This window comes from Saccostrea cucullata, unplaced genomic scaffold (genome assembly GCF_032062105.1).
Source record: "Saccostrea cucullata isolate Sc308-1 unplaced genomic scaffold, CSIRO_AGI_Scuc_v1 ctg2582, whole genome shotgun sequence".
NCBI classification, from domain to species: domain Eukaryota; kingdom Metazoa; phylum Mollusca; class Bivalvia; order Ostreida; family Ostreidae; genus Saccostrea; species Saccostrea cuccullata.
This window is the reverse complement of record NW_026929448.1, coordinates 53,146-77,040: the sequence shown is the minus strand read 5'-3', so window position 1 is coordinate 77,040 and position 23,895 is coordinate 53,146. Positions and strand designations below refer to the sequence as shown.

General features: G+C 34.5%; 2 protein-coding genes across 5 annotated transcripts; both read left to right on the top strand.

Moving 5' to 3' along the window:
- The first annotated feature begins 206 nt into the window (after positions 1-206).
- Positions 207-23,098, top strand: LOC134280865 (1-deoxyxylulose-5-phosphate synthase YajO-like). Of its 4 annotated transcripts, none has more exons than XM_062763314.1 (9): positions 207-359; positions 2,222-2,284; positions 3,797-3,982; positions 5,106-5,264; positions 17,753-17,931; positions 18,557-18,608; positions 19,307-19,468; positions 22,503-22,604; positions 22,699-23,098. In XM_062763314.1, exons 1-8 carry the CDS (start codon positions 240-242, stop codon positions 22,596-22,598), a joined length of 1,017 nt encoding a protein of 338 aa, XP_062619298.1. In that variant the 5' UTR covers positions 207-239; the 3' UTR covers positions 22,599-22,604; positions 22,699-23,098. The 4 variants fall into 4 exon arrangements, with proteins under 4 accessions (XP_062619298.1, XP_062619297.1, XP_062619296.1 ...); XM_062763313.1 differs by adding an exon at positions 16,594-16,616 and having other exon boundaries at positions 17,776-17,931; positions 22,503-23,098; XM_062763312.1 differs by adding an exon at positions 15,676-15,698 and having other exon boundaries at positions 17,776-17,931; positions 22,503-23,098.
- LOC134280876 (uncharacterized) lies at positions 9,984-13,956 on the top strand. The gene is made up of 3 exons (XM_062763328.1): positions 9,984-10,047; positions 11,393-12,746; positions 13,221-13,956. Coding segments are annotated over exons 1-3 (2,085 nt in total). The 5' UTR covers positions 9,984-10,045; the 3' UTR covers positions 13,950-13,956.
- Positions 23,099-23,895: the final 797 nt, after the last annotated feature.

The window sequence follows — 23,895 nt, the reverse complement described above, 5'->3', positions numbered from 1 at the left end:
TCATCCCTCAAAACCATTCATATTTAGTTTCTAAGCCGAAAATATTTTCCGGAGAAAAAAAAATAAAATTTTTAAAGTTGATTTAATAATTAAACAATTTTTTCGATAAAAAAAAAATCTGGGTATATGCACAGACACCTGAAATGGGAGCGAAGCGGGAACGACAACTCTGGATAGAGATCGCCGCTAGATGGCGCGATTAATATAGCTTCCGGTTTTACTTTCGTTTTCTAATCGACATGGCTGCAAAAAGAATCACTTTGCCAGGGACGGACTTGAACGTGTCCAGAATATGTCTGGGATGTTGGCAGTTTAACGGGGGTAAAAATACTGTCAACTGGGACGCCCAGACAGCCGAGGTAGGTCAAGTCATCGCCCAGGTCTGTTTCATTATGCGTTAAAATGCTAGTCTAAGCAATTAAATGATCGCCGAGTACGAGTCTTACCTGTAGCTGAGGCGCCCTACGGGGTTTAAATTACATAACATTGCTGATGAAATCTGTTTTGGTGTAATCTTCAGCTGTGTATCTTTTAACATAAAAATCCTTAAAGATGTGTAAATGTGTTCATCTCTTGACTGATAAGGGAATAGATCCATAATACTATCAGCTGATTATATTACACCGTGAGTCTCCACTCTAGCATGGCGAAGCTATTTAGTTATCATAACTTAAAACCTAAATTAATATTAAATCTTCTCTGTGCATACAGATTTAAATGTACGTGTATTTAAATGCAGATTTGCCCTCTATAATATGACCCAGAAAAGAATGTGATATTAGCATGATTTATGAGGACAGTGATAAAGCGCTTGACCTGGTTTAAATAGACGCCCCACATATGAAGATTGAATTGAATGTGACACAGTTACTTGAAAATTATTAGTTTTTCACCTGATGGAAACCAACAGATGAATGTTCATTGTTGTAATAGATTGAGTACTGCTTGAAAGAGTAAGTAACAATGAATATATTAAAGTCACTTCTCCTTCAGAATTGTATACAAAATACACATTATAAATACATTCACTTTAATAATAACTAAAGTCATTTATAAGCGCAAACCTTTTGAGTTTCCATTCATCATTCAACTCTCATCCTCTTTGAAATGGTCTATAATATTATAATTATAATTTATTTAAGCTAGAAGAAATAAGGAAAGTTGTACATTTATTTCATTAACAAGATCAACCTCGATGGATATATTATAATAAACATGTTGAAACTGTGCTAAAAGATCAATGCTCTAAGCAAATCCTGAATGTGTGTACCGGCGGTACATGTACCTGTATCTCATGTAGTTAAACTGACAGAATACTATAAAATCAGTCTAATTTTCCTTAAGCTTGTGTTCCTAGGTTTAATCTGAATTTCAACACATCCAAAGCTTCACCTGAAAGTTAGATAAATCCTCTTGCCTTGTTTATAATATCTCTGAAATAAAATCTTGTGTAAATATTTAATGATGATGATTCCTGAAGTGTGCCCTCAGATAATGTACACATATGGCATATCTAATGAGGTCAGAGTTAAGATAAAGGAACACACAGTGGACACAGTCCTTCCTTAAAATAGTATCAGGCTACACAGAGGAAGACATTATCATGACAAATCTGAATGATCTTGATCAATCATTTTTCTCCCGAAGTTAAGATTTTTTTTATTCTTGGAATGATTAAAATCTCAATTTTGTTATGCTTAAAAATATTCTAAATTATTGGTTTTTCAGAAAAATGTTTGAGAAAAGTGTTTTAACATGTTTAAAGTATGATAAAGTCTATGGTTACATGAAAGAAGAACATGAAAAAAAAAACTTTGAAAGATAAGTTATAGGAATTAATTTAAATACTAGTTCCTTGTACAGTTGTATCTTATTTTCCCCCAAAAAAATTCAAGGAGAAAAAATAATCATACTTCATATAAAAACTAAAGTCCTAAAGGAACAAAGATGATAAGACAATTTATTATGATCAGTTGAACAAAATTACAAGTACACTGTATGATAGTATCTATATTTAAAAATTGCATAATTTTAGACATTATGATAATATTGTATTGTTGGTATCATAAAATTGACTTAATCCACACCCCTTAAAAATTTTGGTATCATAAAATTGACATCCCCCCCCCCTCCTAAAAATATTTGTTTTTTTCGATAGATTATTGTATTACTTACATATGTACATGTTTATGTATAATAAATGTATGTTCTTTTGTTTAAGGAGTCTAGGGCTATAGTGGATAAGTGTTTTGAGATTGGTGTAAACTTCTTTGACACGGCAGAGGTAAGAGGTTCAATAATGTAATTAAAATAATTAACTAATTAATTAAATTCAGCAGATGTAGATTTTTTCAAGTTTTAAGAAGAGATCTGCAGCAGCCTTGTATAAAAACAAGGAGAATGAAATGGCTCTGCAATATAAGCGTCATTTTATTATAAGCATGTTTTCTACAACAATGTTATACTTTATTTCATAATTAAGGTAATAATAATTGTCCATTGTGTATGTTCGTCTGACATCATTGTATTTAACACAATGGTTAATAACTGCAGAACTGTAGCTCTTTGCTTCAGATAATTTGGACAGATAAAGCAGAGAGCTACAGGTCCAAGCGTTGTAAAAACCTTCGATTAATGCCACCTTTTTTGACCCCTTACATTGGGTACTACATGTATTTCTTGTATAATTTAATCAAATAATATTAAATAAATATGCTTTATAAGTTCAATCATAACTCCTTTATTATATACATGTAGCTAAGACATTTCCACATAATTTATAATAATTATTCCATTTTAAAAAAAGGCAAATTAATGATTTTTTATAATATCGGCATTCAAATTAACGTCTGTCCTGTAAGCGTTCAATATCGCATCATTCTGATGACCTTACTGAGCGATATGATTTGCTTATTTAGGTTTTAATGAGTTTAATACTTACTAAATTTTCAATAGATAATTTCATTTTGTGTGAAAAATAAACATAACTTACTTAAATGCCACTTCATTTCATGAGAATTTCACTTCATGAGAATTTGACCAGACAACTTTTTTTTTACAATGGGGCGTTCGATATTGAACGCTCATATTCGGAATGTTTTGGGCAGACTGGTATATGTAATACAAAGTCAGCGATCAATGAAACGTCAAAATATTAAACGCTAAAATTCTCTAGATTCTCGGTTGTATTTTATTAGAGACTACTGTAAACCAACTTTTATTCGCGACGACTTTATTTCGCGATTTACTGGAGATAAACTATTTCACAATGATTAATTTTCGGATTCAAGCCTTTTTGGATCTATAGTTTATAAACAGATACTTTTTAAGGACCGGTTCGCGGCGAGAAATATTTGTGATGATGAAGCTCTTGCGAACTTTGCGAAAATTTATCGCACGCAAACAAAAGTTGGTTTACAGTATTTATTTGCTATTATAATATAATAAAATATATTGTCATCTTCCTATATACAGACATTGAGATACTGTGATGATAAATTTCCCTAATAGAAATCTAATATTTCAGAAACACATTGTTAAACACATGTTAAAATAATATGAATTTGAAAACTTTTTTTATAGGGTTGCAATTTTGATGTATTTTAATTTAGTAGCATGTGTAATAGGGTTTCTAATAATTTTAATGTACTTTATAAATAATTTCCATGTATTTTAGAGTTACGCTGGATAAAACTATAGATTTGATGTACTTTATATATAGTTTTGATATATCTAAGGGTTATGCTGGATAAAAACTATAACTTTGATGTATTTTATAATTTTGATGTATTTTTAGGGTTATGCCGGATCAGAAGAGGTTCTAGGGGCGTGTCTTGACGGACGTCGACAGGATGCCGTCATCGCGACTAAGTTTGGATTCCGGGAGGGACCCAATACCCCACCCTACTCCCCCCAGCAGATCGATGAGGCCGTCACAAGGAGTCTAAACAAACTAAAGACTTCTTATGTTGACATTCTACAGGTAAAAACAAAAATTGTCACACAGAGTTTAAAAAAACTAAAGACTTCTACAGGTAACAGCAAAAATTGTCACCTGGCGTCTAAATAAACTAAAGACATCTTATGTTGACATTCTACAGGTAAAAACAAAAGTTTTCACACAGAGTCTAAATAAACTACAGAATCTTACAGGTAAAAAAAAAATTGTTACACAGAGTCTAAATAAACGAAAGACATCTTATGTTGACCTTTTACTGGTATACATTATTTATAGAAACCGTTTTCCTATGACGTATTTTGCCACTGAGTTATTCCCCTTAGCCGCCATCTTGAAGGGCAAAGCAGTGAATTTTCCTCTTTGAGAAACAAATTTTAAACATGTATGTGAGAAATATATATGGGGAAAATATTTACCATTTTAAAATTATTGATTAAAAGAGGCTTAAACAAATGTACATGTATATTCATCATGTTCATAAGAAAAATAGTGTAATCTTTACCTCAGTAACCAGTGTAACAAATTGTAATTGGTTGAATAATGAAGGGATCTGGGAATGTTGACCTACAATATGTTGGCCATGAGGAATAACTCTTGCTAAAATCACCTCAATGGAAGAATGTCGTAGAATTGTACATGTTTATATTACATGTATTTATATTGTCTCTTTATCTTCTTGTCTTATTCTTCTTAATTACATTTTAATGATTAGAATTTCAGGGAAGCTAGACCATTAAGAAGTTTTCCTATCATATTGTTTTAAGATTCAGCCACCTTCTGCCCTCTCAGATAAATTAAATTTTAACAATGGCATTGTAACTTCATTATTTGGGCCCCATTATTTGTGATTTATTTCATTTTAGATTTTCTATGAAATACTTTCAAAATTACAGGTAGAATTTGTGTTGCCTATGTACAGGTCCACTTTGCCAGTTTATTGCTGTTGTCTATATACAGGTCCACTTTGCCAGTTTATTGTTGTTGTCTATATACAGGTCCACTTTGTAAGTTTATTTTTGTTGTTTATATACAGGTCCACTTTGCCAGTTTATTGCTGTTGTCTATATACAGGTCCACTTTGCCAGTTTATTGTTGTTGTCTATATACAGGTCCACTTTGCCAGTTTCTTGTTGTTGTCTATATACAGGTCCACTTTGCCAGTTTCTTGGAGAACATGGAAGACTCCGTTAAGGAACTCAACAGACAGATCTCTCTGGGTCGTATCAAGTATTACGGAGTCTCCAACTTTGGGCCAATCAACATGAAGAACTTTGTGGAAGCCGGAGGAAAACCAATCACAAACCAGGTTAGTAGGTCAACATGTAAACCAATCACAAACCAGGTTAGTGGGTCAACATGTAAACCAATCACAAACCAGGTTAGTGGGTCAACATGTAAACCAATCACAAACCAGGTTAGTGGGTCAACATGTAAACCAATCACAAACCAGGTTAGTGGGTCAACATGTAAACCAATCACAAACCAGGTTAGTGGCTCAACATGTAAACCAATCACAAACCAGGTTAGTGGCTCAACATGTAAACCAATCACAAACCAGGTTAGTGGGTCAACATGTAAACCAATCACAAACCAGGTTAGTGGCTCAACATGTAAACCAATCACAAACCAGGTTAGTTGGTCAACATGTAAACAGCCATGCAAAATATGATGCATCCAACTGTAGTTAAGGTTAAATTTTCATTGTTTTCGAGGTATGACTAGACCCATGAATTTATGTCCACCACAAATTATAAAATGATACATATATAAGTAATCATTAATTTTTGATCTACGAAATCAAATCCCCACGAACCAAGACATTTTCCTTAAACCACGAAAAGAACAAAATTCACTAACCCAAAAATTTTGCCTTGAAAATATACAAAATTTAAAGTAAAAATTTCTAAGCAATTTTATAGTAAAAATTGAACATCAGAATCCCGGGTTTAAGAAAACATGCTCGGTTTTAAAAATAGACACACATCCCGAGCTGTATAGTTGTTAGAACCGGTCATGGTTTTACAAATTCTTGATATTTTTGCTGAAAACTGATGATTTTAAAGAATTTTATCACAGTGCACATTTCTCGCCCCCCAAAATTCTTCTTGATCCAAAATCTACTTATTATCAGTTGCTCATAAATGTTAAAAAAAATTGGGGCGAGGTGTGTGCACTATTTTATTTATTTAAAAAACGATATTCCGGATTCCAAATGCATACGTTGTGCAGGCATTTGTTAATGACCCGTTTGCAGAAAATAAAAGGAATTTTTACAAATAAGTCTTTGATTTGATTAGACATAGAGAAAACATAAAATATTACCGAATAAAAAAAATATTCATGTAGGTCATGCTAAATTAAAGAAAGGAAAGTCCCTTTGTCTAATAATAGCTTCTCTGCACATGATTTCGCCCCAACACTTTCAGTTGTCTATTCACAGGTCTTCAAACATGAGTCTTATTCTGTAGCACTTCTGTAGTTTCGTTTTAAATATTTAAAATTTAAATATGAGAGTTTTCATAACTTTTAATTTACTCAATTGAATTGATAAAAAATAATAATTATATACGGCACAACGACGGACCGAAAGTATATAGACGCGAAATGATGCTAGGTATGTTGATGAAGATTCACCCATTAGCCACAAAGAACGAATTAGAGGATATGGAGGCGTAGCTACTATCTGGCAAAAGAACATCTCGAGCCACATTAAACCACTCCCTGAAGGTAACAACCACATTGCTATTATCGAGTTGTATGCAAAGCCAAGACCACTATGCATAATCAATGTTTATATGCCATGTAGAGGTGGAAAACATACAAGTGCAGAATACAGAGACTCCTTAGATGTAGTTAGAGAAACCATAACAAAATACAGGAGAACCCATACTATCCTATTGGGCGGTGACCTAAACGCTTCTTTACATAGACCAAACCCTAATAATTTGGACAATCTACTGAGGGAATTCTGCGGTGAACTTAGCATCATCACACCAGAGTATTACCCTGAAGAACCAACTTTCTTTCACCATGATAACAAAAGCACGTCACAGATTGACTACCTTCTCAAACTACAAGACCAAAGTGACGATGGTATACAGCAGGTCAGTATACGAGGTCAGCAAAGTACCAACACATCCGATCATGTCCTCACCACTGGGAAAATCTACATAAAACCACACAAGAAGACAAAGACCGAACCACCTACAACAACTGAATACCATAAACCAAAGTGGATTAAATGTGATGATTCCAGATACCAATCCTCTATTGATGAATATCTAAACGAAGAACCCAAATGCCAGAACGATAACACCAATATTCAGCTAATATTGGATATTGTACACCTCAGCAACACTCTACATACAGCGGCTGAAACTGCAATACCAAAGCATAAAGCCAACGGTAAGAGAACTCAAAAGAAGAAAGGACGAACACCCTGGAATGAGGATATTGGACAAGCTTCTAGGATAGCTAAGAAAGCACACTATGACTGGGTTATGGAAGGATCTCCAAAAGGACAAAACTGTATGCTATTCAACAACATGAGGGCAACAAAGAAAACATTGAGACAGAAACAGCGGCAAGCCCAAGCTCGCATACGTGAAAAGAAGTACAGCGATATAATGGAATCTGCAGATCTCAACCAAAAACTGTTTTTCAAGTTGGTACGAGAACAACGTACCTCACACTGTGCAGAAACTGACACCTTATACCTAGACGGACACAAACTACAAGGAGATGAACAAATTTTAAAAGGCTGGAACACACACTTCAATAGACTTGGAACTCCTGATGCCAACCAGGAAAATGAAGAAGAATGTTTACTCATCAAAGAAATCCTGGAAGACCCTAAAAAGAGATGTGAGATCCCAGACATCACACAAATGCAAGTGGAGAATGCCATCAGTAAGCTAGCCAACAACAAAGCACCTGACCATCTAGGGCTTACAGCCGAACACTTCAAAAAGGGTGGAGCTACTATAGTAAAATACACAACTGCCATCTTAAACACCATTAAGAGAGAATGTAACATTCCAGAAATACTCAAGACTGGGCTAGTAACTCCTGTGCTAAAGAAGGATAAAGACTCCAAAATCCCAGGTAACTATAGAGGGATAGCTGTTACCCCTGTACTTGGAAAAGTACTTGAATCAATCCTAAAAAACCATATAGAGCCAACCATAAGTAAAATACAGAATCCAATGCAGCGAGGATTTACTGAGAAAACTTCACCTGTAAATGCAGCCATACTCATAACAGAAGGTATTAATGAGGCAAAAGATAAAGGTCAAAGTGTTGCGATCACCACCTTAGACGCTGAGAAGGCATTTGATAAACTGGACCACGAGATTCTATTCCAAAAGCTCTACCACTATGGCATTTCAGACGACTCATGGGTACTAATGAAAATGTTACAGACTGAAGCCACCACAAGAGTAAAGTGGAAAGGAGGATTGAGCACTGGTTTTGTTGCCCAGCAGGGAATCCGACAAGGAGCCAAACTCTCATCGACTCTGTACAAGGCTTACAACAACCAGCTTCTTGATATTCTCAGAGCGAACAAAATTGGAGCCTCCATTGGTACCACCTTCATTGGATGTCCTACAGTTGCTGACGACATAGCCCTCATATCACATAACCCATCGGACCTACAACAAGCGCTACATATCGTTCACAATGAAACCAAGCGGGATAAAGTCACCATCAACTCTTCTAAAAGCGACGTTATAATAATCAACGCGCACAAGAACAGACCAACCCAGACCTGGACTTTAGGTGACAAGGAGATAGAAGAAGTGGAAATGACAAAACATGTTGGATTGATAAGATCATCAACTGGCAAAAACGACATCCAAAGTAGAATCCAACTGGGCAGAAGAACGATGTATGCACTACTTGGGGCAGGACTGCATGGAAAAAATGGTATCAATCCTAAAGTCTCTTATAAGATCTACACCACATTCTGCAGACCAAGAATGACATATGGATTAGAGGCGGTCATACTATCTAGAAGCGAAGAACAAGAACTGCTCCTTTATGAGAGAAAGTTACTGAAACAGATCCAAGGGCTATCAGTAAAAACACCTATCATTGCTGTGTACTCACTCCTGGGGGCTATACCAATTACTGTATGCATAGAGAAAAATACACTAACAGCATTCTACAAGATCATCAAGAATCAAGACAGTGCAGAATATGAAGTAGCCAGACGTCAACTTGCGCTAAAAGATCAGAACAGTAATAGCTGGTTCACACATGTAAGGAAACTCCTACAGAAATACCACCTGCCTACTGCCTACGAACTAATGGAAACACCACCCTCCACAGGAAAATGGAAAACCATGATAGACCAGGCTATACAGGAACACCAAACAACCCAATGGCAGAATGAAGTAATAGACAAACCATCCTTGAAACACTTAGCACTGCAACCAAAATCAACAAAGCAAGCACATCAACTATGGGACTACGTACCAAACAACACCAGAGCAGTAGCAAAAGCTTCCATCAAGGCAAAAATTGTAACCGGAACATATATCCTACAGTCCAACAGAGCTAAGTTCAACCAGCACACAGTCTCTTCAACCTGTCTTCTATGCAATGCCGCCAGTGAGGATAGAGAGCACCTAATTCTCCACTGCTCCACATACCAAGCCATCCGAGATAAACATCTAGATGCACTATACCAACTACTAGTCCAGTACTATAACCCCCAGATCGTCAGTAAGATTATGTGCAATTCGACTAACCTTTTACAGTGCCTGCTAGACAGTTCTAAGACTGAGATCTTGGACATTCTTGGAAAAAACAGTGGGATAACAAGTGATATCGAAGAGATAAGCAGGAACCTACTATTTGATATTCACAACAGTAGGGCAGTGAACATATCTCGATTATAGACACTACTCTGATAATGACATTATTAGACATTTTTTAGAAATCTACCTGTCCTCACAGGGTGCTCCGAAGTCAACGGAGGAAAATACAAGAAACAACAACAACAACAACGATGACACATCAAGACGATGACGTCTGCTTTCACATTCGGTCTTGGAAAGTGACAGAGGCTGCTTTTCAAGCTTAATGTAAGTATTTCCGATATTATTTATGTATTATGAGATAGTTTTCGTATCATTAATACATAATATATTTATTTGTACAGCTACTATGCTGTGTTATCACATTTTTCATCCATTGAACTCTTCGGTCCTGAATGACATTTGCCCGGGATTAGGGATTGCCGTTGATCAATATACCAGCTGGCAAAGTAAATTTTCTTGATCTATCTCTTGATAATAGTACCCAGTGGGAAATGTATTTGAATTTCCTCAAGCTATAAAATTAACGAAATATTTGTACATGAATGGCAATAGAGATTCAAACACTGTCAAACTTATAGACCTGTATAGGCCCTAATGAACTTTTTTCTCAATTTTGTAATGAAACTGTAACGCGGATTTTAGAGAGAGAGAGAGAGAGAGAGCGAGAGAGAGAGAGAGAGAGAGAGATGTTTTAGCAGACATGTCATTACATAAAATAAAAGAGAGTTTAACATTACTTACACAGGTCCAGCACAATACCCCGATAAAGGTATATATAGCTTTATAAAGTAAATTCACCCATACATTTAGAGTACTCAAACACAAAGAAATCAGTATAAAAGCATGTTGTGAGGAGACCTTCTTTTATGCTGTATTTTTCATACCAGAGTCCTTTTCATGCACAAGTGGACACACTGACAAAAACTCAGACTTTCAGTATTTAATTTTTGAAAGAATTTTTTTGAATTTTCATTACATCAAATACCATGATAAAGGTATTGGAAATCACCTTGATAAGGATATACTGCAGCTTTATCAAGCAATATACTTTATCAGAGTATTTTGCTGGACCTGTAACAAGACCCGTTCACTGCAGTGGTTATCAAAATCAGATTGTATGACTGATTAATTCATCACATCTAAGAAGTATTAAATATATCAAGATTTAAGGAATCACTGATAATTCATTTATTCCAAGAGTATTTGCTATGGAGCAAACTGTAAATATCAATATAATAGCAGAGTTGATGGGTCTAATATCCAACACACAGACAAAATACCCCCCCCCCCCTTAAACTAGATAAAAAAAATGATACAATCATCTTAAAAGAAACACATGATTTTGACTTTGTTTTGTGACTCTTGAATTTTTCAAGTACTGTATGAAACAAATATAAGTTACTCACAGTTTTATATAAACTGCTAGCCGGTAAAGGGCATGAATCTGACCGACTGACATTTAATTTTGCACTGTACATAAGTCTTTCCTAACATTTTTGAATGCATTTATCTCAATCTGTTTTATTATGGTTTTTGTTTCTGTTAGGTCAACAAATAATACATAATGATATATTTTGGAACTGAAATATTTCATTTACTGTAATTTCAGGATGCCTCGGTGTGAGAGAAACAATTTTAATTGCATATGTTGTTCCAAAAGAGTTAGACCAAGAGACAGAAAAAAGGTCAATAAGGATATATCAAGGTATTTACAGAAGAAGTTCTTAATATCTGCCTTGGACAATTCCATAATCTGCAACAGATGCAGACATAGATACAGGAAGGATAGGAAGGAACGCTCAGATCATCAGCAATCCATAACAACCCGGCTTCCAGAGAGTGATGATGAATATCAAATACAGGCATCAGTGCGCCCTACTCCAAAAAGTCCTCCATCAGTCTCTTTGCCAATTGCTTCTACAGTCAAGAGCCACGCATACTGCTTCATCTGCAAAAAGCCAGGACCTAAGTTGGTTCAAGTGTCTTCAGCATGCCGGCTCTCAGTTTTCGTTCAACACAATATTCTAATTGCAGAAGGTAACAGATGCTGTCCAAATCATTTGAGAGATGGTGTTTTAACCCCTGATTCATTGCAAAATCTTAAAACGACAGATCATGTATTTCTAAACAAACATTCTGTACTGGATCTCCTTTCCAAAATGCGACATCTTTGCCAAGTGAACAAAAACTACCGCCTTGATTTTGACAACAAAGAAAGTCTTACTAATGAGGATTACACTTCTTTGACTGGTTTGACCAAAGAGAACTTTCAGGATTTATATCAGATCGTACATCATCATATAAAAAACACTCCATCCAGAAGTGTCAGAACAACTTTAGCTATATTTCTGTGCAAGCTGAACTCTGGACTCTCTAACAGATTTCTGGCAACATTATTCAATGTGACAAAATCAAGTCTAAGGAGAGCAATCAAAACAGTGCGTCAAGTTTTGATGAACAATTTAGTTCCACAAAATCTTGGATTTCATCATGTGTCCCGTGAAAAGGTTATCAAAGATCATACACGTCCTCTGGCTGCATCACTCTTTGGAACCACTGGAGAGGAAGCAATTTTGGTTCTTGACGGAACATACATTTACATCGATAAAAGTTCCAACTTCCATTTCCAGAGAAGGTCTTATAGTGTTCATAAGGGTCGGCCTCTCTTAAAACCGATGGTGATTGTAACAACTTCTGGCTATTTTGTGTCTGTGCTTGGACCCTACCTTTCAGATTTCAAAAACAATGATGCATCAATATTAACACACATAATCAAGACCAATGTAGAAGACATCAAGAAGTGGGTTAAAGATGAGGATATTTTTGTGGTGGACAGAGGATTTCGTGATGCCATTCCTCTTCTTGAAGATTTGGGAATTCAAGCCGAGATGCCAAAGTTTATGTCTAAAGGCCAAAAGCAGTTGACCACAGAGGATGCAAACATGAGCAGATTAGTAACCAAAGTAAGCAAAATTAAGCTCTTGGGGTTCCCAAACTTTCTTTAATTGTCTTTTTTTCTCTTTCCAAAATACTTTTAATATCTGTCATATAAATGTTAGATAAAAAAAATCATTGATAAAATCTGTAGTTTATATTGTGACTGTATATGTGATCCTTAGCAGTTTTATATATACCGGTATTAATTCTTCGATTCTCTATGAATTCTGTATATAATAATTCTGATTTCTGCTATTTAATGTTTACAATTATAATGTATGATTTCAAAATACACAATAAATTTACAGCAAGTCAAGAGGCAATTTGGACTTAAATAAAGTTCTTAAAGTTGAATATTGAATTGAATTACTCTAAAGTACCCTAAGAAAAAAACATTTGGACCAGACAGAGAACATCATATCATATAAATAATTATTTTGGGAATCATGACATTTCATAAAGCTTAATTGTAATAAATCATTAATTACTTTGATTTTCAGGTTCGCTGGGTTGTGGAATCCTCTAACGCAAGGATTAAAAGATGGAAATATTTAAGTCACACATTACCTACAAATCAAATTCCATTTATTGGAGATTATGTGAAAATTGTTTGTGCCTTAAACAACAAATATTTCCCAGAGCTGAGCACCTGTGTAAGCCAGGAAGAAGATGAAGCCCAGGCAGCAAAAATGTTATATTTAGCCAAACAAGGAAACACCTTACAGGAGTATGTGGAAAAGAACAACCTTGGCCGAAAAAGTGCTATTTGGAAAAATGCTTCAGAGATAAACCTGAAAAACTTCCCAACTTTAGATGATGAACAGCTTAGAAACATTACTGTAGGAACATATCAACTCAAGTTGTCCGCAAGCTACATTCAAGAACATTTAGAAAATGACAGTTTCATACAGTTTCATGAGGATGACTCTCATTTGCTTCGTGTGAGAATTCAAAGCAGGCACATCTCATCAAAAAAGTATACACTTTGGATTAAATACAACGAGGCTTGTGTAGAATCTTGGTATTGTTTGTGTCCATGTGGAGCTAGAGTTGTCGGGATGTGTAGTCATGTTTCAGCGATCATATGGTATCTTGGAAAAGCCAGGAGTATGGATGGCAAGTCAGTTGGAGTACGTGACTGGAGTACTTGTGTCCTTGATGCCAGTGACATTCTGCCAGTTGTTGACCAGTCAGACAGTGAAAGTGAAAATGAATTAGTTGAAGAATAATTAATAAATCAGTTGTTCTAATAATACATGCAAGTGTTATTTCAGGAGTTAAAATTGGGCTGTTCCAATTTAATGTAAACTATCAGATTTTTGAAATTTGAAGTTCATGTACATAATGGTAGTTTTGGAATTTCTTATTACTTGTAGATTAATTATGTTTTTATGTGGGAGTGTTATTTCAGGGTTGGGGGGGGGGATTGGGCCGCTCCACAAGTAAACAGTTACAAATTTTTTTTTTCATGTTTACTTGTCTGATTGTAACAAAAAGCTGCTCTACATGTAAATATTATTATTTTCACATGGATTTTATTATCTATATAAATATATGTATATTTAGTGAATTAGACCATTATTTCAATGACTGTAAAAAGAAAATTAGAAAAGATATTGTTATAAGAATAAAATTTTTAAAACCCTCAAAGCATTAATTCTTCCATTCTTCTTTTTTGTTGACAGGATGAATCTTCTGGCACTTTATGACAATGGCTTTTAATAATTCTATCCAACTTTATTAAACTTTGTTGTACACATGCATAAAAGTGTACAGAAAAGTATATTATGATCCCTATTCATTTCCAGCTTCAGCAAGAAGTATTGGGGTCACATTTACCTGGCTAGTTACTGAATCAAATCTCATCTTTCAATATACTGCTATAATGTTAGTGCAGGAGTTGGAAAATATTCAAAAACAGAAAAAAAAGATTTATTTGTAATTTAATTACCACAAGAAGACAAAGTTAGATAATGATATCGCGAGATAAAAGGTCACTTTGTCTATCAATTTAGGAAGGCCTATTTTTACATTTGCTCACTTAACCCTTTTCTTTTCATTTTTTATGATATTGCTCTAAAATAAGGATCTGCTAGTCCCATGTTTACGAGCATTGTTGAAAACCCTTAATAAAAACTTTCAAATTCTTAAAGAAGGGCCTATTTTAATAAAATATAATTATATTAACTGTTATTATTATTTCCCATAAGTATTATTTTGACAGCAGGACGTGACAGCATATATAACGTCAACTGTCTATAAGTCATGACGTTCCTCTTTATGACGTTTTAGATTTCTATAAAAAAAAACAACACCAAACTTAAACGGCTGTAAAATGAAAACTAGAAAAGATATTATGAAAAAATAAAAAGTTTTATAAAATACAAATCCTATAGTATTAACTGAGAAAATTTTATTGATTTTGGTGACAGGGCATATTTTGGTAGTTTGTGGCTTAAGCTCTTTGACCCTACAAAATTATGTAATTTTACAGTATACATGTACTAGATATATACTTAAACTAAAATTGACTACGTTGGTCAGTGTATTGAAGGAATCACTGTTTAGTCACTGTGAGTATGTAAAGCTCGTTACACATAAATTATCCCACATTTCCAACTATTGTAATGTCCCTGGCGCACTCTTTTAACAAGACAGTAATTTCTGAAATTTCCATTTCAATGTGAAAAAGAGTTCCTGAAATTAAATTTTTAAAAAATGTTGTAGATTTAAATTACACAAGGCCTCCCATTTCAATTTCCATAGTCCTGGCCCACTAACATCAAACAAAAAGATAGCCACACTAGATTTACATGAATAAATGCTAAGACTACTTAGTGTAAGACACAAAGATGGATTATGTTTTATTTATATCAGTGATTTATCTGTTGTAGATCGGTAATAACTTACTTTGGATGACAGTGTATATTTATATCAGTGCTTTCTCTGTTGTAGATCGGTTATAACTTACTCTGGAGGTCAGTGTATATTTATATCAGTGATTTCTCTGTTGTAGATCGGTTATAACTTACTCTGGAGGACAGAGTATATTTATATCAGTGATTTCTCTGTTGTAGATCGGTTATAACTTACTATGGAGGACAGTGTATATTTATATCAGTGATTTCTCTGTTGTAGATCGGTTATAACTTACTATGGAGGACAGTGTATATTTATATCAGTGATTTCTCTGTTGTAGATCGGTTATAACTTACTATGGAGGACAGTATATATTTATATCAGTGATTTCTCTGTTGTAGATCGGTTATAACTTACTGTGGAGGACAGTGTATATTTATATCAGTGATTTCTCTGTTGTAGATCGGTTATAACTTACTATGGAGGACAGAGTATATTTATATCAGTGATTTCTCTGTTGTAGATCGGTTATAACTTACTGTCGAGGACAGTGTATATTTATATCAGTGATTTCTCTGTTGTGGATCGGTTATAACTTACTGTCGAGGACAGTGTATATTTATATCAGTGATTTCTCTGTTGTAGATCAGTTATAACTTACTGTGGAGGACAGTGTATATTTATATCAGTGATTTCTCTGTTGTAGATCAGTTCTAACTTACTCTGGAGGACAGTGTATATTTATATCAGTGATTTCTCTGTTGTAGATCGGTTATAACTTACTATGGTGGACAGTGTATATTTATATCAGTGATTTCTCTGTTGTAGATCGGTTATAACTTACTGTCGAGGACAGTGTATATTTATATCAGTGATTTCTCTGTTGTAGATCGGTTATAACTTACTGTGGAGGACAGTGTATATTTATATCAGTGATTTCTCTGTTGTAGATCGGTTATAACTTACTCTGGAGGACAGTGTATATTTATATCAGTGATTTCTCTGTTGTTGTAGATCGGTTATAACTTACTATGGAGGTCGGTGTATATTTATATCAGTGATTTCTCTGTTGTAGATCGGTTATAACTTACTCTGGAGGACAGTGTATATTTATATCAGTGATTTCTCTGTTGTAGATCGGTTATAACTTACTATGGAGGACAGTGTATATTTATATCAGTGATTTCTCTGTTGTAGATCGGTTATAACTTACTATGGAGGACAGTGTATATTTATATCAGTGATTTCTCCGTTGTAGATCGGTTATAACTTACTATGGAGGACAGTGTATATTTATATCAGTGATTTGTCTGTTGTAGACCGGTTATAACTTACTCTGGAGGACAGTGTATATTTATATCAGTGATTTCTCTGTTGTAGATCGGTTATAACTTACTATGGAGGACAGTGTATATTTATATCAGTGATTTCTCTGTTGTAGATCGGTTATAACTTACGATGGAGGACAGTGTATATTTATATCAGTGATTTCTCTGTTGTAGATCGGTTATAACTTACTGTGGAGGACAGTGTATATTTATATCAGTGATTTCTATGTTGAAGATCGGTTATAACTTACTATGGAGGACAGTGTATATTTATATCAGTGATTTCTCTGTTGTAGATCGGTTATAACTTACTGTGGAGGACAGTGTATATTTATATCAGTGATTTCTCTGTTGTAGATCGGTTATAACTTACTATAGAGGACAGTGTATATTTATATCAGTGATTTCTCTGTTGTAGATCGGTTATAACTTACTGTGGAGGACAGTGTATATTTATATCGGTGATTTCTCTGTTGTAGATCGGTTATAACTTACTCTGGAGGACAGTGTATATTTATATCGGTGATTTCTCTGTTGTAGATCGGTTATAACTTACTGTGGAGGACAGTGTATATTTATATCAGTGATTTCTCTGTTGTAGATCGGTTATAACTTACTCTGGAGGACAGTGTATATTTATATCAGTGATTTCTCTGTTGTAGATCGGTTATAACTTACTATGGAGGACAGTGTATATTTATATCAGTGATTTCTCTGTTGTAGATCAGTTATAACTTACTATGGAGGACAGTGTATATTTATATCAGTGATTTCTCTGTTGTAGATCGGTTATAACTTACAATGGAGGTCGGTGTATATTTATATCAGTGATTTCTCTGTTGTAGATCGGTTATAACCTCCTCTGGAGGTCGGTGGAGAATGAAGTGATCCCCACGTGTCAGAAGTACGGGGTGGGTATCCTGGCTTACTCCCCTTTACAGCAGGGGCTGCTCTCAGGGAGGTTCCTTAAGGTGGACGACGTCCCCCTCGGACGACGGAGAGGCAAACTCTTCTCTCCAGAGAGGTACATTTAGTCAAATGTAAGACACTAGGTTTATTTTTTATTTTATGTAAGATATGAAATAGTGCCTGAATACTGTATACAGGGAAAATTTGCCCTTGTTTTATTTCTTCCCTTTTGCCCTCTTTATGAATGGATGAAATTAAATCAGGAAAAATTCAAAGAACACCATGTAATATTTTAAACAGAACTATGACTAGACAAATTTAAAACAGGACAAAATTTGTTCGCATGTGCAAAAAGGTGAAAATAACACGGGGCGAAAATAACCCTGTATGCAGTAGTTAGTCTAGTTCTGCGCATACCATCCATATAATTTAAACAAATAGAAATTTCTCCAAGAAAAAGAAATTAAAATACTTATAACAGTTACGAAATTGTTAGATATTACAGCACTGATTAGAAGTTAATATTGAATGCTTTTGATGATTTTATTTCAACATGTCCAAGTGTCTTTTCAAAAATTTCAATAAAATATCTTTCTTTCAATGCCTTTAAATTGGCAAGGCTAAGGCTTGTCAATTTGTAGAGTAAATTCTATGATTTTATTATGAAATTGTGAATTTTATACAAATTAAGTGAAAATAATCTTCAGTCAACTTCATTGAAGGATGTTTGTATTTTTTAGTTGTCATCTAGCAAGGCATGGACAAGAGGGGGCTGAGAAGGAAGTATTTGAGGTAATTAGACTGACCTCTCACGTAAGAATGGAAGAAATCTAACCGAGCATTTCATACAATTTTACAGATACAGTAATTGATACCTTCAATTGGCCCAATTGGTTCAATTGGTTATTTCACTAAGTAAGAGAAAATCGATCATTTTGACTGATTCCTCAATACCATACATTGTATAAGCAGAATTTTAAGCAAGTATTTAATTTTGGTTTTATTAGGGAGGGTATCTGAGATCGTTAAATCTGAATATTGCTTAAAAATTAATTGCGTTTTATTTGTAAAAGCTTCTTGAATGAGCATTTAAAAATTGTTAAAATTAAAAATAATACGAATTTTTAAGGATAAGTCTCTAAATTTGCGTCTTGCTAAAATTTCCACTTAGATAGTTTTCAGTGTAATACTATATTTAGTAATAAAGGTCAATTCCTTTAGAAAATGTTGTGTCAGATTTGATGAACTGATACACAACTATTTTGATTTCCTTGCAAATTCTCTTGATTTAAAGATAGATACTGTTATCCCCCCCCACCCCCTTTCCAATCAAAATATTCATAAGGCTGCTCAAAAATTAACATTTAATTAGGCTGATCTTAATAAACAGAATATTACTTGTAGATTCTTGTTTTCTAGATAATAATGCAGTGCCTTCTATTTGATTTATTACACAATGTGTTCTTTACATTTCATTTTCATTATTTCAGGCAATAGCTAAGATGAGTGATATATGTAAGAAGGCCAACGTCCCAATGTCTAAGGCAGCCTTATCCTGGCTACTGAACCAGCCCAATGTCCCTGTGGCCATAGTGGGAGCTAGGACGCCAGAACAAATGGTGGAGAACTGTGAAATTATTGACCTACCTCAGGTAAATTACAGCCTCACCTATAGACAGGTAAATTACAGCCAAATTACAGCCCCACTTCAGACAGGTAAATTACAGCCCCACCCCCAGACAGGTAAATTACAGCCCTATCGGAAAACCAGTACATGTAAATTACAGTCCCACCCAAGACAAATTAATTAAAGCCCCACCCAAGACAGGTAAATCGCATCCCCAACTACAACTGTATCAGACAATTAAATTACAGCCCCACTTAATGACATTGAGTCCAGTTAAGGAATAACTGTCTTATTTTTTGAATTCATGAAGTGATCAATGGATTGGCTTGTGTGTTAATTTGTTTATGCATAAAATTATCACACAAGCCAATCCATTGATCATCTTCATGAATTCGAAAAATCTGACAGTTATTCCTTATATTTACATGCTTTGATTCCGCCAATCCACGGGCTCCAAGCCTGCTTCTCTCTAGGTGTTGTCCCGCCCTGCACATGGTTTTTTTGGAACCGTGCCAAAACATTCATGAGGAAATCAATTACATTTACAATTGGTAATTTTATCTCGGACAAAGACATTGGAAATGTAAATATTGATAATTTTTTACAATTTATTATATGATTGAATAATTTCCATCTCTCTGATTGGCTGAGATCTAACTATGTTAGAAAAATATTACGTTGTATTGACCTGGACATGACGTTCCAGGTCAATACAAGGATTTATTTTACCCCACGCAACTAGTTGCGGGAGGTATAATGTTTTTGACTGGTCCGTCAGTCAGTCAGTCCGTCAGTCAGTCAGTCAGTCAGTCCTCTTTTTTTGTCAGCGCAACTCCTCATAAACCGCTGCACAGAATTTCGTCAAACTTTTCAGATATTTAGGACACAATGTGTAGATGTGCATATTATCAGGAAATTCCGATTCCATTATTTTTTCCGGGAATTTCCGTACTTTTATACTTAGGTCATATGGCCATACCTTGAATATAGAGATGAACAGTTTGTCAGCGCAACTCCTCATAAACCACTGCATAAAATTTCGTCAAACTTTGCAGATATTTAGGACACAATGTGTAGATGTGCATATTACCAGGAAATTCCGATTCCATTATTTTTTGCGGGAATTTCCGCACATTTAATTAGGCATTTGGCCATACCTTGAATATAGAGATGAACAGTATGTCAGCGCACTCCTCATAAACCGCTGCATAGAATTTCGTCAGACTTTGCAGGCATTTAGAACACAATGTGTAGATGTGCAAATTACCAGGAAATTCCAATTCCATTTTTTTTTTTCGGGAATTTCTGCACATTTAAGTTAGGCATTTGGCAATACCTTTAATATAGAGATGAACAGTTTGTCAGCGCAACTCCTCATAAACCGCTGCATAGAATTTCGTCAAACTTTGCAGGTATTTAGGACACAATATGTAGATGTGCATATTACCAGGAAATTCCGATTCCATAATTTTTACCGGGAATTTCCGCACTTTTAACTTGGGCATTTGGCCAAACCTCGAATATAGAGATGAACAGTTTGTCAGCGCAACTCCTCATAAGCCGCTGCACAGACTGAATTTCTTCAATCTTTGCAGATATTTAGGACACAATATGTAGATGTGCATATTACCAGGAAATTTCGATTCCTGTATTTTTCTGGGAATTTCCACACTTTCCAACTTAGACTTTTTGGCCATATTTTAAATATAGAGATGAAAAATTTGTCAGCACCACTCCTCTTAAACTGTTTTACACAGTTTCGTCAACCTATGCTGATATTTAGAACATATTCCATTTTTTTATCCCAAAGAGTTTTGACTATTATTCAAGAAAATTTCTCACCCCACCCCCAACCCCCCACTTTACATTAATGTGTGGATTTGTATATTGTCAAGAAATTTTGATTCCATTATTTATCTAGAAACTTCATTCCACATTTAAATGTCCTCATATGCAAGACATTTTAATGAGAAGATTTTTTGCAATTATTGCCCTTTTTGATCTATACTATGTATATAATTGCACTGTGCGTTTCATTATGTGTTTCACCGTCAAGTTTTGGGGAAGCGTGGGGTATGTGAGCTAGCTCACTTTTTCTTTCATTTACTCTACATTGATCTAAAAATAGATTGGGGAATTCCACATTGATACAAATTTTTTTAGAAAACTATTTAAACGAATATGATTTTTATTTTATGTGAACAAAACATAACCAAATATATATTTTAGATGAGGTTGGTTAAAAAGGGGATGCAGGAACTCCCCCCCCCCCCCCCTCCAACACTTTTACTGAACAACTTTTTTAAAACTTTTTGGCAGTTAGTCTTCCCTGATAATACTCCTTCCTTTCAAAATCTATCCTATAAAAAGACTGACTTTATATATTTCTTTCATGGCTACTAAGATTCATTCTTAAAAAAATTTCAAGTTGATACGACTGGTAAGGTTTATTAACATTTTAATTCTGCTACTCTCTTGTATTTGGCTAGGACTTTAAAAAAAAGCAAACAAATAATGAGCTGTATCATATCATCAGTGAATCATATAATAAAACAATTATTGCTGTTTTTCGGTCAATACAATGATTTAGCCATCTTCGAAGTACAATATTCACCTTGCCCTTCAGGCTCAGTGAATATTGTACTCCTCATATGGCTTAATCATTGTATTGACATCAAAAACCATTTTTTTAATTTTTTCTATTTTTATCTCCTTCAGAAGGAGAGCTCTACATAAATTATGAAATATAAATGATCAATTTTTAAAACTAAAATTTGTGACATTTTTTCTTTGAAAAATGATAGTTGACATATATCTAAAAAATAATTTACATCTGGTGGTTAATTTTGTTGACCCTCTAGCCGTCTTATATCATTGTCCTGATGAAGACTTTGTGTTTCACTGTGACTGTTTTTCTTCAGAATCTTCCTCAAGTAGTTGAATTTATTTCCTCAGTATTATGTCAAAGAGAGACTGTGTATGTATGTATACTAGTCTAATGCTTAACTAAATTCACTAATTATGTTGTTGAATTAACTAAATTAATAATTATCTTGTAGAATGTCATTCAGGAGTTGACTGATGCTACAGAAGCCGTGAAGAAGAAGATCGGGAATTCCATTGACCAATGGGCTCACCCAGATCGCTGTGAATGATTGGACACTATATATAGTTCAGTACTCACACCGATCGCTGTGAATGATTGGACACTATATATAGTTCAGTGCTCACACCGATCGCTGTGAATGATTGGACTCTATATACAGTCTAGCACTCTAGAAAGTTTTAATTGTTTTATATTTACGCAGCTTACTTGTAGGTAATGGGAATTCTGAATGGCATAAAGTTGTAATGAGCAGTATTATTATCATATAATTGTTAAATCATTCAGCAAATTTAATATTTCGTGACTAAGAATTTATTTGCATTTTTTTTTTACAATATGCATGTACATGTACACATTGGATTGTACACTTATATGCACTTGTACATGTTTATGTAGAAAACTAAATCATGATAAAAATTTGATTACTAATTTTTTAAGAATGAAAATAATTGATATTTTAATCATTAGTCTAATTAGATAGGAAACATGCAAAGTCAAATCTTCTATGAAGATGATTCTGGTGATATTATACATTTATTGACTGAGTTCGAGGGCAACATGCGTTTTGTCGGACCCAAGAACTAAACTGTCTGCCTGAGGCCTAACGGCCTCAGGCAGACAGTTTGGTTCTTGGGTCCGACAAAACGCATTTTGCCCGAAACTCTGTCAATAAATGTTTTGTTATACCTTTCATTTTATTTAAATTTTTTAGAAATACAGGTTTTTTGTGCTGTATTCCGTGTTGTAACATCAAATCTGTCACTGTTTAACACCAACCAATGAAAATCAGATTAAGCTCCGCCCATTCTGTGACGTAAGCGGTCCAACATCTCTCCGAGCGGTCCAACATCTCACTCAGCGGTCCAACATCGATTTTTTTATGCCCGCTCAGCAAAACATTAAAAATGTTGGACTTTTTTCCGTATAGATTTGTATAGGAACTAATTTGTAAAGGTATAACAATATGAATTGATTGCACTTTTTTCACTGTTGATCATAAAGAATATTGAAATGAATAAATGTGATTTTATTGTCGAATGGTGTGTTCATGTTTTGTAATGTGCATACCTGAGCAAGGAACGGTAACTCTTGAGACACTGAATACTGGTACTTATTTAGTCAAGGAAAACTTCAATACGGATTGATTTTTAACACCCAATAACAGCAATAACCTATACTGACTGGGTAATAGATTTAGATTGGACTCAAAACACTAAGTCTTGTTTTAACTAGGATTATTATGGACTCTATTACAGCGAGTATAATATGTTAACCATTGTTTGACGGAAAAATATGTATTTCCCTAACATTCAAACAGAATTTTTATAGTTTTGATTTATTTATTA